This window comes from Phalangium opilio, unplaced genomic scaffold, assembly GCF_054372755.1.
Source record: "Phalangium opilio isolate 3A_F unplaced genomic scaffold, DU_Popi_V2 ptg000390l_1, whole genome shotgun sequence".
In the NCBI taxonomy this organism is placed as follows: Eukaryota; Metazoa; Arthropoda; class Arachnida; order Opiliones; family Phalangiidae; genus Phalangium; species Phalangium opilio.
In genome coordinates this window covers 126,582-144,776 of record NW_028324234.1, presented here as the reverse complement: position 1 = coordinate 144,776, position 18,195 = coordinate 126,582, and the positions used below count along the sequence as shown (strand labels likewise).

The 18,195-nt window shown below is 39.8% G+C and overlaps 1 protein-coding gene across 4 annotated transcripts in view; it reads right to left on the bottom strand.

The window, feature by feature from the left end:
- Sec23 (transport protein Sec23) overlaps positions 1-18,195 on the bottom strand; it is a 30,777-nt gene that overhangs the window by 7,637 nt on the left and 4,945 nt on the right. For all 4 annotated transcript variants that reach the window (XM_089861381.1, XM_089861378.1, XM_089861379.1 and 1 more), the window contains exons 5-18: positions 18,102-18,179; positions 17,747-17,905; positions 16,138-16,401; positions 15,249-15,407; positions 13,441-13,556; positions 11,977-12,100; positions 10,906-11,076; positions 10,569-10,675; positions 9,039-9,195; positions 5,792-5,943; positions 3,402-3,489; positions 2,266-2,352; positions 2,047-2,202; positions 1,379-1,444 (exon numbers count right to left, since the gene is read on the bottom strand). In XM_089861381.1, coding sequence (XP_089717507.1) covers positions 1,379-1,444; positions 2,047-2,202; positions 2,266-2,352; positions 3,402-3,489; positions 5,792-5,943; positions 9,039-9,195; positions 10,569-10,675; positions 10,906-11,076; positions 11,977-12,100; positions 13,441-13,556; positions 15,249-15,407; positions 16,138-16,401; positions 17,747-17,905; positions 18,102-18,179 — 1,884 coding nt within the window. The remainder of the gene's footprint in view (positions 1-1,378; positions 1,445-2,046; positions 2,203-2,265; positions 2,353-3,401; positions 3,490-5,791; positions 5,944-9,038; positions 9,196-10,568; positions 10,676-10,905; positions 11,077-11,976; positions 12,101-13,440; positions 13,557-15,248; positions 15,408-16,137; positions 16,402-17,746; positions 17,906-18,101; positions 18,180-18,195) is intronic.

The window sequence follows — 18,195 nt, the reverse complement described above, 5'->3', positions numbered from 1 at the left end:
AGCTCGGGTTTTGAGGCGAGAAAGGGAATACCTGATTGGCTTGATTTTGCCATGCGCAGAACTAGTTTTACCCCAAGAGTCAGACTCTAAACCAATCAGAAAAATAAGAGATTTATATTCGTCGCTCAACGACAGATGGTACTACAGTAAACTTCGTTAGTCACGTGATCCTATCCCTTAGATGGAGACTAGACCAAGCCAACTTGTTTATTTTTTGATTGGGTCTATTTCTGAAGCAGACGGAAGTATAATATTTACCCTAATTTGTCAGCTAATAATCGCGCGCTAAGCCTCGGCTGTGCCTGCACACGCAATAGGAATAAGGTGGAAAAGATAAACCAGGGGTGGTGTTTATTGGTGTATTTTTGCCAGTAAATTTGGGTCCCTGCGCGAGCGATTTCGGTTGGTCGGGTTTGGTGCAGTGAGAATTGAACTGACTTGGCATAATAACTGCCATAGGACCTTTTACTCAGGATTGCACTAGCTTTTTTAAGGAAAGGGTTATTTTTCTATAGAAAAGGTGTTTGTAATTGGAAATTGGGGGTGTTGCGGAACTACAATCTAGTGTTTTACAATTACTATTACATAAATACAGTTACGATGAAATTAAAGCGCACGCCTAATTTCAGTAGCTTTAAAGGGATTAGCGCTAGATTAATTAAGGCCCATTCAAACTAGAATAGAATCAGGTTTCGTTGCACATGCATTTCCCTGTTCACACGTGACAGCGGACAACTACAAATGAGTCTTATAATTTTTCAACCAAAAACTTCAAGACTTAAATAGCCATATCCAAAATGATAAAATACGAAGAATCCTAAAATTTTTCCGCTAAAGAGTAGCTCACATAAGACGTGATTGAGTGAGCTATGGCTAAAAAAAAGGTGCTAAAGAATAGCTCACAAAAGACGTGATCCAGTGAGCTATGGCTAAAAAAAAGGTGCTAAAGAATAGCTCACATAAGACGTGATCCAGTGAGCTATCGCTAAAGAGTAGCTCTCACATAAGACGTGATCCTGTGAGCTATGGCTAAAGAAAAGGCGCTAAAGAATAGCTCACAAAAGACGTGATCCAGTGAGCTATCGCTAAAGAGTAGCTCTCATAAGACGTGATCCAGTGAGCTATGGCTAAAGAAAAGGCGCTAACGAGGTGGTGCCATCTACACACTAACCCGATAAAATTTAACAATTTTCAAACAACAAACCCGCTAGATTTTTTACGTAGTTATTGACAAGTGTCTAATTAAACGAACACCGACGTCTGAATGGGCCTTTGTAGGAGAAAATACACGAAAGCATCTCGCAGTGTTTCTACGTAACTTTTTATCGATACTAAAAATCTACTCTAAAATATAGAAGAAGACAAAAAACAGGTTTACCTGTCCCCAGTTGTACATGTTGTTATGCGTAATTGATGGATTTACTTTAGACAATAAAAATCGAGCCTGAAAAGAATGAAAACATTCGTCAGTCAGATAACATTACTACACCTTTATCGCGGGTTTTATAAGCCTTGGCGTATTAAAATCGTGAGATTGAGTCCTAATTATTAGGTAGCGAGCCCAATTACAAGTAGTCGAAAACTGGACTGGCCGAGTCCTCGAGTCCAGTTTCCCTGGACTGCGAGCCCAATTACAAGTAGTGGAAAACTGGACTCTCGAGTCCAGTGAGTCCTCAAAATAGTCAAAAATTGTTAATAGAGTCCTATGAGAGTCCAAAACATTTCACAGAGTCTAATTTAAAAATAAGTTAACCCTTTAATTACCAAAAATTGGTTACTAATGCTAAATCGTGATCGAGTGAGCTATGTTACTGACTAATTGGACTAACATGACAAAAATTAGACTAGGTTTAGTTCATAGAAGAAAAAGAAAGGCCTCGCATAGGGGAAAAATGGACTCGTCGAGTAGTCTTACTGGCCTTGCATAGGAGTCGCGAGTACCCGCAAATTTCTATGAAAACAGGTTGCTAATCCGAGTACTCGTACTCGGACAGGCCTTTTATTCTAATTCACCGGGGCATTTCGCAATGACGTAAAATAATTTACCTGAGAGCCTCCTTGGTCACAATCAATGTATCTTGGCATCGGGAACCTAGTTTGAAGAATTTCTTGGGCATCATCAAGAGGGGCTTGTAACAACTGACGGAAATTCTCGTGTTCCGCTGAATTTTGAAAACCAGCTTTCCGCCATTGCGCTATCGTCTAGTAAAACAATAACAGTGTTAATATGGCACGCTTTACTAGTACTTACAAGTATTTAGTTACTTCTCCGTGGAAAATGACAATCTGGAAAAATGTGTCCATGAGAAGAATTCGGTCCGGTTGAATACTGCTGGTGTCCAACAAAACGGGCTAAAAAAATGAAATGCAAATTAACATTCTTAATTTTAGAGTTTAAATGAGGCTAAATATTTTCCGGACTTTCAAATCACATTCAAAAGTAAGCCATTGTAATTTAGGGGCGTACACCCTCGCGTACCAACTCTTACGAGGGACTTTGAAATAACAGCTTTAACCATGATTTCCCTCAATGAACTTCACTTATCCTCTAGAACCTTCCTTGAATCTACATCAAGGTAGATACAGGGTTCATACAACTTTTGGAAAACAAATTTCCCTGAGATTTCCAGCTTTTTCCACATATACTTCCCTGAATTTTCCAGGTTTTTCCCCTATATGGAGTATCCTATGGAGCAAATGTTAACGAAGGAGGGGGGGCGCAAATAGGGCTATAACATAATAAAAAGAACATCCCCATATCCCTAGTAGAACCAGAGTTATGAGCCTCCAAAGTATAGTGTAATGTTAATCCTACGGAGGGGAATGTTTATGAACATTTTGTTTAATTACTCGGCCCCTGATTGTCGTAGTCCTACGATTTTAGTATGGTTGGATGGGGGTTAAATTGGACTATAACATACTCAAAGGACATCCCCGTATCTCTAGTAGAACCAGAGTTAAGAGCCTCCAAAGTATAGTGTAATGTTAATCCTATGGAGGATGTGCTATATTGAACATTTTGCTTTATTACTCGGCCGCCGTTTGTCGTAGTCCTACGTTTTTAGTATGGTTGGATGGGGGGCAAATAGGACTATAACATACTCAAAAGGACATCCCCGTATCTCTAATATAACCAGAGTTATGAGCCTCCAAAGTATAGTGTAATGTTAATCCTATGGAGGGGATGTTTATGAACATTTTACTTAATTACTCAGCCCCTGTTTGACCCGCATTTCCCTGAATTTTACTAAAAATTCGAAATTTCTCTGAATTTTCCCTGAGGTTTTGATCAACTATTTTTTTCCCTAAATTTTCCAGGTTATCCCGGTTTGTATGAACCCTGATCAGATATACAGACACGCACATAGAAACGGAGTTTTATGAGAAAATGCGGAACTTACTTCAGGTGGACCACTGAAGGAATACGCGTATAAAATAGGTTGAATCATAATTAGCGACTGTGTTAAATCTTCTCTCGTTAACATGTGCCTAAAAATAAAAACAATCTTCGGTCAGTTTCAACTCAAAACTCATTTGAATAATTATACACTTCAGGGTTGCTACGGAATTTTCGGAACCAAATTCCCTGACTTTTCCAGGTTTTCCCTGACCTTTTTCTGCGATTTTCCCTGACCTTTTCAGGCCGAAAGTGTAAATGTTTCCAGCACGTTTTAAGTGCTTATAATTAAATGAACTCTCTACATTAAGTTTTCCAATGTATTTGTTGCACCAAAATGATTAAGAAACATTTTAACTATAAATAACAGTCTGACAGATTTTTTAGAGAGCATTTACTTTACAAAAACAATTCTAGACATTTTTAAGGACTGCTCTAGAGTTTTCTGTGTTAAGAGAGGATGAAGAGAAACTTTCATTACTCTTTCAATAAAGACTTATCCCCAGAAATTTTACCCAATAAAATCAAATTCCCTGACTTTACTGAAATTTTTAAAATTCCTGACTTTTCCCTGACCTTTTCGGCCCATTTTTAAATTCCCTGACCTTTTTGGCTTATTTTTAAATTCCCTGACCTTTTTGGCTTATTTTTAAATTCCCTGACCTTTTTGGCCTATTTTTAAATTCCCTGACCTTTTTGGCCTATTTTTAAATTCCCTGACCTTTTTGGCCTATTTTTAAATTCCCTGACCTTTTTGGCCTATTTTTAAATTCCCTGACCTTTTTGGCCTATTTTTAAATTCCCTGACCTTTTTGGCCTATTTTTAAATTCCCTGACCTTTTCGGCCTATTTTTAAATTCCCTGACTTTTCCCTGACTTTTCCCTGACCTTTTTAGCCTATTTTTAAATTCCCTGACTTTTCCCTGACCTTTTTGGCCTATTTTTAAATTCCCTGACTTTTCCCTGACCTTTTCGGCCCATTTTTAAATTCCCTGACCTTTTTGGCTTATTTTTAAATTCCCTGACCTTTTTGGCCTATTTTTAAATTCCCTGACCTTTTCGGCCTATTTTTAAATTCCCTGACCTTTTCGGCCTATTTTTAAATTCCCTGACCTTTTTGGCCTATTTTTAAATTCCCTGACCTTTTCGGCCTATTTTTAAATTCCCTGACCTTTTTGGCCTATTTTTAAATTCCCTGACCTTTTCGGCCTATTTTTAAATTCCCTGACTTTTCCCTGACCTTTTTGGCCTATTTTTAAATTCCCTGACTTTTCCCTGACCTTTTTGGCCTATTTTTAAATTCCCTGACTTTTCCCTGACCTTTTCGGCCCATTTTTAAATTCCCTGACCTTTTTGGCTTATTTTTAAATTCCCTGACCTTTTTGGCCTATTTTTAAATTCCCTGACCTTTTCGGACTATTTTTAAATTCCCTGACCTTTTTGGCCTATTTTTAAATTCCCTGACCTTTTCGGCCTATTTTTAAATTCCCTGACTTTTCCCTGACCTTTTTGGCCTATTTTTAAATTCCCTGACTTTTCCCTGACCTTTTTGGCCTATTTTTAAATTCCCTGACTTTTCCCTGACCTTTTTGGCCTATTTTTAAATTCCCTGACTTTTCCCTGACCTTTTCGGCCCATTTTTAAATTCCCTGACCTTTTTGGCTTATTTTTAAATTCCCTGACCTTTTTGGCCTATTTTTAAATTCCCTGACCTTTTCGGCCTATTTTTAAATTCCCTGACCTTTTTGGCCTATTTTTAAATTCCCTGACCTTTTCGGCCTATTTTTAAATTCACTGACTTTTCCCTGACCTTTTTGGCCTATTTTTAAATTCCCTGACTTTTCCCTGACCTTTTTGGCCTATTTTTAAATTCCCTGACTTTTCCCTGACCTTTTTGGCCTATTTTTAAATTCCCTGACTTTTCCCTGACCTTTTCGGCCCATTTTTAAATTCCCTGACCTTTTTGGCTTATTTTTAAATTCCCTGACCTTCTTGGCCTATTTTTAAATTCCCTGACCTTTTTGGCCTATTTTTAAATTCCCTGACCTTTTTGGCCTATTTTTAAATTCCCTGACCTTTTTGGCCTATTTTTAAATTCCCTGACCTTTTTGGCCTATTTTTAAATTCCCTGACCTTTTTGGCCTATTTTTAAATTCCCTGACCTTTTCGGCCTATTTTTAAATTCCCTGACTTTTCCCTGACCTTTTTGGCCTATTTTTAAATTCCCTGACGTTTCCCTGACCTTTTTGGCCTATTTTTAAATTCCCTGACGTTTCCCTGACCTTTTTGGCCTATTTTTAAATTCCCTGACTTTTCCCTGACCTTTTCGGCCCATTTTTAAATTCTCTGACTCTTCCAGGTTTTCCCTGACCCGTGGCAAACCTGCTGACTTACCTGTAGTAAGAGGTTTCGTCAGGACTGTTGTTAAATACTTGTAGAAACTGCGAACGTCTTAGATGAAACATGAATTGAGGATAAAGAGAAAAATTCTCTGAAAATCTAAACGAATTCGGGTCGTCTTTACTGTACTCTCCAAATTTCTGGCACTGAAAGTGTTTTTAAAACGAAGAACAGTGAATTAGTTTTAAAGTGAGTGCGAATTTACAATTTCATATCATATTTTCCCACGAAAGTGGCATTATGTTACACTTTCGAGTCTCTACTTTCAAAATATCAAGTTTTTAATATAATTGAACCAAAGTTTCTATTTTTAAAATCCATTGGAAAATCACGAAAACTCAGTTTCGATATATCAAGAATTTTGTCTTGTCGAGCTTGTTCGCCCGTTTGATGACATCACTATGACGTGAGGAGAAAAAAAGCGCGGGAATCCTATACGCGTCTCGACTCTCAAGCTTCTCGCCAGTCTAAACTCTGGGTCTGATAGCGGAGAGAGTGGCACCATCTCACGTGAAAAATATATCTGTGACGTCGGAGTACGGGAAACATTTTAGCCTTTCTTAAAAAGTGGATTTCAAATCATTTCATATGAAGCATTTTCAAATGCATAACCAGAAATCGGAGGGAGAATTAAAAGCTTGATATTTTTGAATTCGCAGAAATTAATTCTATCTTTTGAAATAAAAATCAGAGGTTTTTCAAACAAAGCTTCTCATTCCCTTTAATAATGCGAGAAACTCATTAAACATTTAAATTTGAATTTCCGCAAGCTTTAACAACCGAGATAGTATTGTCACGTGATTAGTGAAGAACACGTAGCTATGTCCATAATCCATATAAGTCAAAATCCTGACTGAACGCCTGATAATCAACGCTTTCCCTTAAAGACTGAAATTTTGCTGGTACCATGGATTAACTAACGCTAGGGATTGTTCATTCCCCTAAAAGATAAAGTATCCATGTTACAAACGCCCCCTAGCAGCAGCTACTATCCCTAACAGGAAGTTACAAGAAAATTGGACCAAATATCACGTGTCCTATGACGTCAAAATTAAAATCCCGCCTAAATTAGAAGCCGCCATCTTTATAATCCGCAAAACTATTTATTTCGCCTAGAGATGGCGCTATATCTACATCCGTTTTGGTCCAATAAATTGTGGGAATGAAGAGGGGAATCAAGGAATATTTCGGAACCAGTGTTGTTCTTGGTAGTACAATTGTACTTTTTTTTAGTACATTTTAAAGTCTTCAGTACGAAAAGTACATTTTCAAATTCCATTTTTTAACATTAGCGTCTTTGGGACGAAAATTACGCCGCAAGATGGCACCAAAAGGCTTTCGTGGAGGGGGAAGGAAATTTTAATACCCCCAAAGGGAGGAAAGTACGTTTTCAGAAAGCCTCCCATTGGGTAGTACGTTTTACTATTGGGAAAGTACGTTCACAAAAATCTAAGGAACAACACTGCACGGTTAGTGAACAATCCCTAGCGTTAGTTAATCCATGGCTGGAATATAACAGGGGCACAAAGATTTAGCCAAAAATCACTAACCAACCTTACCTGAAGAAGAAATTAAGCATAAAGATTTTTCTTATTTAAATTATTTCAACCTTAATTGTCACCCTGCTTCGAGCGTAATTGATTACAATTACTCTTGAAAAATACGAACCGGCAAGTTCACAAGCTTGTTTTTTGGCGACGGCTTTATCAACCTCCAAGGCCCAAATTTCGAGTTAAATAGGGACTTGGCAATAGGGGATTGTAAAAAAGAAAGAGGTCACGTGAAAGTGTTTTCAGTACTGCCAGATAACTTTAAAAAGAAGGCTGGACATATTTAAAACGTCCTACTACACCCCCTCCCCCGCCCATAATTTTTTTTTGTGGGATAAGGCCTAACTGAAAACTTTATTTTGTGGATTTGGGCGCTGCAGATAATTAAACCATAATATAATAAACTTTTAAATTAATCAGTCATAGTAAATTTAATAATAAATAGTAATTACTTAACTTGAATCCAATCCATAACGATATTTTTAATCCCCAGCCTTGGTTCTTAAAGTTGACCTAAAGGAGCGTCTGCTCAAAGGTTCAAAGCAGCTGCACCACGTGACGAAACACTTTTTAGTGCCTTCCCCCATATTTGTTTCCCCTCCTAATCTTTTTTACAATCCCCTATTCGGGCTTAACTCCGCCCCCAGCGCCATTATGGTATGTTTTTTAACAGAATGAAAGCTATATAAGCCCCTCCTCCCGGTAAGTCTTTTAGCACTAGTGGAAGGTAGCGTGACGTAGTACTGCCAAGTCCCTATTGATGTACAATGCGTTATGAAGGGGTGGGGCTTATCTTCCATCTAATAGCGTTTTTCTTTGAGGTGATCCGAGCGCTCCCGGAGCGCTCCGAAAAAAAATCGTCTTTCATAGAAAAAAAACCGAGCTGCTCCGAGACAGAGGCGCGTCTTACAGTGGCCCAGTCGCTCCCTCCCGGTTTGCTCCCGGACTGATCCCAACCGCTCCGACTCTAGAGACGGAGCGACCAAAATGGAGCGCCTGATGACGTCACAAAACCGCTCTGAAAAAACTTTTGTCTTTCAATGGGAGCAACTACATTCGGTCCTCCGAACTAGAGCGATGACGTAACACAAAAATATGGAGCGATCTCGGAGCGCTCTCGGGCGACCTCGAAGGAAAACGCTATTAGAGGTCGCCTGAGATCGCTCCATATTTTCGTGTTACGTCATCGCTCTAGCTCGGAGGACCGAAATCCGAATGTAGTTGCTCCCAATGAAAGAAAAGTTTTTTCAGAGCGGTTTTGTGACGTCATCAAGTGCTCCATTTTGGTCGCTCCGACTACGGAGCGGTGGGGATCAATCCGGGAGGGAGCGACTGGGTCAATGTAAGACGCGCCTCTGTCTTGGAGCAGCTCGTTTTTTTTTTGCAATGAAAGACGATTTTTTTTTTCGGAGCACTCCGCGAGCGCTTGGATCACCTCAAAGAAAAAACTCTATAAGAGCACGACTGGGCTCGCGTGAATATCGAAACGTTATCAATGCACTGGGCATTTCCAACAATCTAGCCGCCGAGTCGTTCCGCGCTTACAGTCACGTGACATTACCCAATCACTACTCCAATAAGTTATAACACTACTACTTCGAAATATAGTTCGGGGGGGGGGGCTTTTCTTAATAGCGCGTTATGGATAAAGACAAGAGGTACGTGAAAAATGTAGAAAAATTAACACTTACCAGCCTTATAAGCATCCTATCGACCCATCTGAGAACGTCCGAACCATCGGATTCCGTCTCGGCTCTAAAACAGGCCATCCTGGCCATTAAGACTGCCGCGGCTTCTTGGTCAAATCCCGCCGATATGTGATGGATACTCGCTGTCGCGTCCGCCCAACTGAAATAACCACAAAAGCGCGCATTATTACGGATTAAACAAACTGCAGGAATAACATTGCTACAGTTTCGCGTGGCCATGTAAGATTTTGTTAAATACGCGGGAAAATACCTCGTCACTCAACGCGTCTAAAAGCTCTCTTCCTATGAGCGAAATGGCTAGAAAGACGACATTTTTTTGTTCATAGTGTAACCTTCCGTAGTAATTAGGGAACCTCCTGAGTTCTACTCCAGGGGTGCAAGGTTACATGGAGGATTAACACCCTGTGTTACCTCTGACCTTTCCCCGTACTATATAAGCGTCGACTGCTTATGCTATTAAGTCAGTCATTCTCCACTACTAGAATGTAGTAGTATGCTCGAGCATAGGGCGTCTTGCCCTGGTGTTGGACTTCATCCATTATTAGTAATTATTTAATTCTTTAGTTGTATAATGCAAGTCGGCATTTAATTATTATTTAATTAGTTAGTTTAATAAAGTATGATTGAACCTAAGGAACAAGTGTAGTTTATTCTTAGTTATAGCCAAGGCTTTTATGGCCACGTGCGAATGGGGCGAGTTTATAAATCTCGCAAGCGTGGTTACAATAGGCTAATGATATCCGAGATTTTTCGCATTATTTCGATCTAGCGCAGAAATTATGAGCCTAATGACGCGCGAGCAGTTTGAAAGTAACACTACATAGTTACCACGAGTGATGACTTAGGTATACAACGCGCGCTTTTGAAGGTAGGCGAATAGAGCTATCTCAGTTGTGACGTCAGCGCCTAGATAAAACGTCCCGGGCTTAGCTTTGACAGTGGGCGGCCATGTATGGTACCACTTTGGTTCTATAGGCAAATAGCATGGGTGACATCACACTAAGACTTCTGAGACAGCTCTATAGAGAGAAGCCACGGACATCACAGAGGCGAGGTCGCCATTGGGGTATTGTCCCATTCTCCCACGCGCTAAGAAACACCGCTAGAGGCAGTACGAATTGTCTAGCTTCCCGCGTGTAGCGAACTCCGTCTGGAGTTATTATTATTATTATTATTATTATTATTATTATAATAGTTAGGCCTAGAATTCGCGAATAGTTAGGCCTAGAATTCGCGAATAGTTCACCCTAATACTCGCGAATACTATGCTTAACTATTCACCCTAATACTCGCGAATACTAGGCTTAACTATTCACCCTAATACTCGCGAATACTAGGCTTAACTATTCACCCTAATACTCGCGAATACTAGGCTTAACTATTCACCCTAATATTTACGAATAGTTAATACAAAGCAAAGAGAAAAACATTTAGAAGCTCCTAAATTTCAAAAAACCTCTCCTCATTGGGGTCAAGTATAAAAATAATGAAAAGGCTAAAAAAGTGTCTTACTTCCTGGCGACTGTGGTGACTCTGACTCTCTTTTGGCCATTTGGATGTTGATACTGAGTTATGAATTGAACGCAACCACGCCCACCTTGAGGAATAGGTGCATTATGCTGAAAATAGTCGGAAAATCGGCCTTTTAGTATGAAAAAATATCTGCTGCAGTTTCTACTGCAAAGTTACAAAATCTCCCTCTACATCCCGAAATCTCATTAAACAAAATTTTAAAATCTCAAAAGCTCACTAAAATCTGAAAATCTCAGTCAAAATGTGGAAAGAAAACCTTAAAATCTAGTCGAAATCTTACTAAATACCGACGAATGTTTGGCCCCCTTGCGCTTACCTGATTAACAACCTCGAAGAAAACAGCCGCTGTAGTGTTGGGATTGATTCCGCAAAATTTCCACTGACAAGTGTTGCCAATACCAATTTCCGTATCCGAGACGCTGCTGCTTTTAACGTTCATAGAGACGCAAGGACCAATAGCTCCTGATAGTTTAAGTTCCCTCGAACACTGCGAAACAAAAGAAAAGAATTATTATAAAAATTGTTAATCGAGTCCTATACGAGCTCAAAATGTTTTTGATTAGTCTAATTTAAAAATAATCCCTTAATTAGTTACTTAACGTTCGAAAAGGGGGCAAAATATTTACAACTATCATGAGTTAGTATGTAGAATTCTACAATTCTAGTTCTAAGTTTAGTTAAAGTACGAATGTGGAATAGAACGTGTAGTACTGCGCATGACAAATGATGCTATACCTTAACCTTTACTAACCTAGTGTAACCAGCGTGGGAAAAAAGGTGGTGGCACAGGGCAAATGACCAGTTTAAAAATTGCCCGGACCAGCTTAAAAATTAAATCGGAGGGGGGAGGGGGGTCAGTGGTCCACAAGACCACTAAGAAAATTCAAGGGTTTCCAGAGTCCAGACATTAGCTAATATATTTTAACTATCCACTTCTTCAATTTAGCAGACGACGCACCCTGGTCAGTGGTCATGGACCAGTTTATTTATTCCAGGCCAGAGGGGTCGCTGGGCCAATGTCCAGTTTAAAAAAATTCCTTATTTCCCACCCTGAGTGTAACCATGATTGTTCACTATTTCATTCATGGTGTAACAGCGTCTGCACTGACAAGTGGCAACGGAAACGCTACCCTGCTACAATACATCTAGGTCACGTGACTTAGAGACGAAGCACCATTCCATGAAGATGGCCAAGACCATAAGGTCTTCCTAACTGAGGCTTCAAAGATTGGTAGCAACGCGAGGTCAGGTGGGCGCAAGTTTAAAGGAGATAGATTATCCGCGAGGTAAAATTCGTCATACATTGTGATTAGTTCAGATCTTAGCACAAAATCCGCGGTCATTTTGTCATCGCAGCCTCTTCTTGTTATTCATAAATTTGACTTACCTTAACTTCCATGACGGCGTTGAATCCCATTTTGAACTCTCCTTTGGCGTCTTTTGAAAAGACCCGTTGAAACGTCTGCTTGAAGAGCGAAGAGTTGAACGAGTCACCCATCACAATATGACCCCTGCATTAAATAATTAACAGTTCGGAAAATTTTTAAAAAAGTGTTAAAACCGCACAATTTTTAACATTAATTTAAAAACCATATAATGCTAAAGATAAAAACATTAATAAAGTTAATTGCGAAAAATGTTACGCCAAGAGAGGTTCGTATACCGAGTTAATGCACTTCAGAGTCAAATTATTGAAACATTTCTACTGAGAAGCGGACGACGCGTCATTTTGACCGAGATATTACAGTTAAAACTAGCGCTTTAAGCCTTGGCACAAGAATCGGAAATAAGGTGGGTTCAGCCCTTGACAATCAAATAATGAGGAATCTTTAGTATTTTATTGTCAAAGTCGTCGTCTGCTTCAGATTTCAGAATCGAAATTATTCAAGTCTCGACTCTGAAGCAGACGACGCATCATTTTACCCAGATTTTCAATTAAATACACCGGGTTAACCCTTGGCACACGCATGGCGAATAAGGTGGATACTGGATTCCTCGGTGTTTTAATGTCAAAGGCGTCGTCTGCTTCAGATTTCAGAATCGAAAATATTGAAGTTTCGACTCTGAAGCAGACGACGCATCATTTTACCCAGATTTTTCAGTTAAATATATCAGGTTAACCCTTGGCACACGCATAGGGAATAAGGTGGATACTGGATTCCTCGGTATTTTATTGTCAAAGGCGTCGTCTGCTTCAGATTTCAGAATCGAAAATATTGAAGTTTCGACTCTGAAGCAGACGACGCATCATTTAACCCAGATTTTTCAGTTAAATATAACGGGTTAACCCTTGGCACACGCATAGGGAATCAGGTGGATTCCTCGGAATTTTATTGTCAAAGCCGTCGTCTGCTTCAGAATCGAAAATATTGAAGTTTCGACTCTGAAGCAGACGACGCATCATTTTACCCAGATTTTTCAGTTAAATATATCGGGTTAACCCTTGGCACACGCATAGGGAATAAGGTGGATTCCTCGGAATTTTATTGTCAAAGCCGTCGTCTGCTTCAGAATCGAAAATATTGAAGTTTCGACTCTGAAGCAGACGACGCATCATTTTACCCAGATTTTTCAGTTAAATATATCGGGTTAACCCTTGGCACACGCATAGGGAATAAGGTGGATACTGGATTCCTCGGTATTTTATTGTCAAAGCCGTCGTCTGCTTCAGAATCGAAAATATTGAAGTTTCGACTCTGAAGCAGACGACGCATCATTTAACCCAGATTTTTCAGTTAAATATATCGGGTTAACCCTTGGCACACGCATAGGAAATCAGCCAATCAGGTGGATTTTATCTTCAACTTTAGAATAGGTTGTAATTTAATTTCACTCTCCCTAGAGTACATACCCAGTGAAATTGGGGCACGATTTCATTTCTGCCAACCCAGTTTGATCCAAAGCGCAGGAATAAATATCAACCACGTGACCATTGGCTGAAGCTCGAGTTCCCAACGCTTCGTAATGCTAAGCAAATAAAATACATGATTACAAAAGGTGCGCGAGAACTAGGGTTAAAGATTCGCGAGAACTAGGGTTAAAGATTCGCGAGAACTAGGGTTAAACATTGGCGAGAACTAGGGTTAAACATTGGCGAGAACTAGGGTTAAACATTGGCGAGAACTAGGGTTAAACATTGGCGAGAACTAGGGTTAAACATTGGCGAGAACTAGGGTTAAACATTGGCGAGAACTAGGGTTAAACATTGGCGAGAACTAGGGTTAAACATTGGCGAGAACTAGGGTTAAACATTCGCGAGAACTAGGGTTAAACATTCGCGAGAACTAGGGTTAAACATTCGCGAGAACTAGGGTTATAGATTCGCGAGAACTAGGGTTAAAGATTGGCCAGAACTAGGGTTAAAGATTGGCCAGAACTAGGGTTAAAGATTGGCCAGAACTAGGGTTAAAGATTGGCCAGAACTAGGGTTAAAGATTGGCCAGAACTAGGGTTAAACATCGGCGAGAACTAGGGTTAAACATCGGCGAGAACTAGGGTTAAAGATTCGCGAGAACTAGGGTTAAACATCGGCGAGAACTAGGGTTAAACATCGGCGAGAACTAGGGTTAAACATCGGCGAGAACTAGGGTTAAAGATTCGCGAGAACTAGGGTTAAAGATTGGCGAGAACTAGGGTTATAGATTGGCGAGAACTAGGGTTATAGATTGGCGAGAACTAGGGTTATAGATTGGCGAGAACTAGGGTTATAGATTGGCGAGAACTAGGGTTAAACATCGGCGAGAACTAGGGTTAAAGATTGGCGAGAACTAGGGTTATAGATTGGCGAGAACTAGGGTTAAACATCGGCGAGAACTAGGGTTAAAGATTGGCGAGAACTAGGGTTATAGATTGGCGAGAACTAGGGTTATAGATTGGCGAGAACTAGGGTTATAGATTGGCGAGAACTAGGGTTATAGATTGGCGAGAACTAGGGTTATAGATTGGCGAGAACTAGGGTTAAAGATTGGCGAGAACTAGGGTTAAAGATTGGCGAGAACTAGGGTTAAAGATTGGCGAGAACTAGGGTTATAGATTGGCGAGAACTAGGGTTAAAGATTCGCGAGAACTAGGGTTAAAGATTGGCGAGAACTAGGGTTATAGATTGGCGAGAACTAGGGTTATAGATTGGCGAGAACTAGGGTTATAGATTGGCGAGAACTAGGGTTAAACATCGGCGAGAACTAGGGTTAAAGATTGGCGAGAACTAGGGTTATAGATTGGCGAGAACTAGGGTTAAACATCGGCGAGAACTAGGGTTAAAGATTGGCGAGAACTAGGGTTATAGATTGGCGAGAACTAGGGTTATAGATTGGCGAGAACTAGGGTTATAGATTGGCGAGAACTAGGGTTATAGATTGGCGAGAACTAGGGTTATAGATTGGCGAGAACTAGGGTTAAACATCGGCGAGAACTAGGGTTAAAGATTGGCGAGAACTAGGGTTATAGATTGGCGAGAACTAGGGTTATAGATTGGCGAGAACTAGGGTTATAGATTGGCGAGAACTAGGGTTATAGATTGGCGAGAACTAGGGTTATAGATTGGCGAGAACTAGGGTTATAGATTGGCGAGAACTAGGGTCAAAATTTGCTTCGGAAACTATATTTCTTTTGAAAAATAATCCCAAAATTCAAGAATCTCCTTTGAAATCATTGACTTACTTTGGTTCCTTTCTTCATGTATTTGCAATTATCTTTTTCGATGTCATGATGCGATCTGATCGTCTGTTTAAGTTCATCTCCAACGACCATGCCAGGGCCTTGAGTGCAAGCTCCGCCCACAAACATCATAATACGACCACCAGTGTTTGGATAAGTGCACTATCAACAAGATAAATAAGAACCAGTTACTTGCAAATCTAAAGGACAACTAAGGGAGGACCAATTTATTATTTTAAACGCTAGGGGGTCACTGATCTCAAGTTGTCCAATAACACTCCACGTGGAGTATCTTGGCGTCACGTGGTGCCAGTGACCTGTTTCATATAATTTACTAGCTGTTAGATGCGGCGTCGCTCGCGTGTAATAAGAACTTCCATCAAAATGATATAAAGAATGGGTAGATTTTACTGATACTGATTCGACTAATATTTTTGTAGCACCTTAGGAGCGAAGGCACTCGGCGTTGCCCGTCAGCCCGTCGGGATGCATTTTTTATTACTTTTCACGCGGACATTATTCCATAAAGAAGGGTTTTTAAGTTTTTGGCCGCCATTTAAAAAGATGGCAACAAATCGAACCCAAAAGACCATTCAACCCGTCTATAGGTTAAAGGAAACCAGTGTACTAAATATTTGTGAAATCGGTTGAAACGCGCGGACTTTACTGCATAGAGAAGATTTTTTACATTTCTGGGCGCCATTTTTTAAGATGGCGGCGGATTGCAAAAATCTTTCTTAGTACGCGCCTACTACTTATGAGTAACGTTCCTGCAAATTTTCAGCCATCTAGGGCAAGCGGTTTGGGCTGGGCCTTGATTATCAGTCAGTCAGTCAGGACTTTGATTTATATAGATATAGATTTGCGCAGACGCAAAGGGAAGATGACTTACCTCTAATAATCCAACAGCGATGGATAAGGCGACACCAGTGGAGCGCAAGGGTCTTTTTCCTTGAACCACAGGCCACGGATCTCTTTGCAATTCATTTAGAAGGTCAGTCAAACTCATGTCGCATTTTTGGACCGGTTGCAAGAAGCGGCTGGCTGGTGGTAAGGATGGGCCTTGAGGGCGTGGTTGTTGGCCTGGTTGTTGACCAGGGACACCAGGACCCGCCCCCGCTGCTCCTTGTTGAAATTTACCTATTCCAAGCATATCCTGAAATACACGTATTTAATATTTTGTAATCCATCAAAATTCTTTTAAACCTATGAAAATTCGAAATCATAACTATTTGTAATCGTACACTATTCCTTGATTTTTTTAAATACGAAAATTAAAACATTTACTATCAAATTCTCGAGCGTATATTTCCCCATTTCCTATATTTTCACGAGTGGCTAAAAGTGCGCCTCTTTTTAGGGTAGAAAATACATAAAATAAAAATATTGTAGAAAAAGTTTGCAATAGACAAAGCAATTAGCAATAATTTGGTATATTAGCAATATTTTGTGGTTAATGAGAATGAGAAGCTTCGTTTGAAAAACCTCTGATTTATATAACAAAAGATAGAACTAATTTTTGTGAATTCAAAAATATCAAGCTTTTAATTCTCCGATTTCTCGTTATTTGGCAATATGTATTTGAAAATGCTTCATATGAAATTATTTGAAATCCACTTTTTAAGAAAGGCTAAAACATTTCCCTGTTTTTGACGTCACACACGCGAGATGGTGCCACTCTCTCCGCTATCAAAGCATAGACAGAGCTCGAGACGGGTATAGCTCGCGCTCGCGCGTATCGGTTTCCCGCGCCTTTTCCCCCTGACGTCATAGTGATGTCACCAAACGGGCGAACAAGCTCGACAAGACAACATTGTTGAAATATGGAAACTGAGTTATCGTGATTTTCCAATGGATTTTAAAAATATAAACTTTGGTTCAATTATATTAGAAACTTGATATTTTGAAAGTAGAGACTTGAAAAGGTAATATAATACCACTTTCGTGGCAAAATATGATATGAAATTGTAAATTCCCATACCGTTTAAAACATACCCAATTTAGTAATATTTTGGAAAAGGGGGAAATTTATACAGTCGATAAACCTTGGTAATAACCAAAACAGGCGCACATTTATCCGCTCATATATTTTCGAGTATAAATATCCCGATTTCCCCAATTCGCGAGTGTATATTTCCCCGATTTCCCCAATTCTCGAGTGTATATTTCCCCGATTTCCTCAATTTTCTAGTGAAAATTTCCTGATTTCCTCAATTTCCTAGTCAAAATTTCCTGATTTCCTCAATTCTCAAGTGTAAATTTCCCGATTTCCTCAATTTATAATTTGGTGATTTAACTTAACCAACTTTTGTTCACACGTCTCAACTAGTTTACTCAACTCAAGTTGACTCATCTAAATGAGTGAAAAAGTTGTATCGTCTAAAAAGGCCTTATGACACATGGACGTAACACATGGTAGTTTATTTATTTTACGGTCTGACCCACTAATTTAGCCTTAATGTACGGACTGTTACGGCAATATTGAAAACGGAGTGCCATACCTGAATTTGCTTGGCAGTGAGATCCTTGGTGCCTCGAAAGACGTAGCTTTTCGAACATCCGTCGCATCCCAACTCGTGCACTTGCACCATTTTGCCAAAAGTAATCAAACCCACCAGGGCATTTGCGGGAAGAAGTGATAAAGACATTTGCAATGACTCCTAAATAAACAAGACGTCAAGATTTTTAAAATCTCAGTCACATGATCTCTCAAACATCCCCTTTTACTAAAATGCAAAACGCCTGTTTTAACAATTTCAATTGAATAAAAAAAATTGTTGTCTGGCCAGCCATTTCATTCTCCCTTTATGAGCCTTGACGCAAGTTCAATAGCGCAGCTTTGAAATTATGACTTACTTTTAAAGCGGTCAATTCTTCATCGTCCAAGCATGTGTCCACCACAAAGAGAAAAACCGGAGGCATACAGGTCGCCCTCTGCAATCAGTAAAGT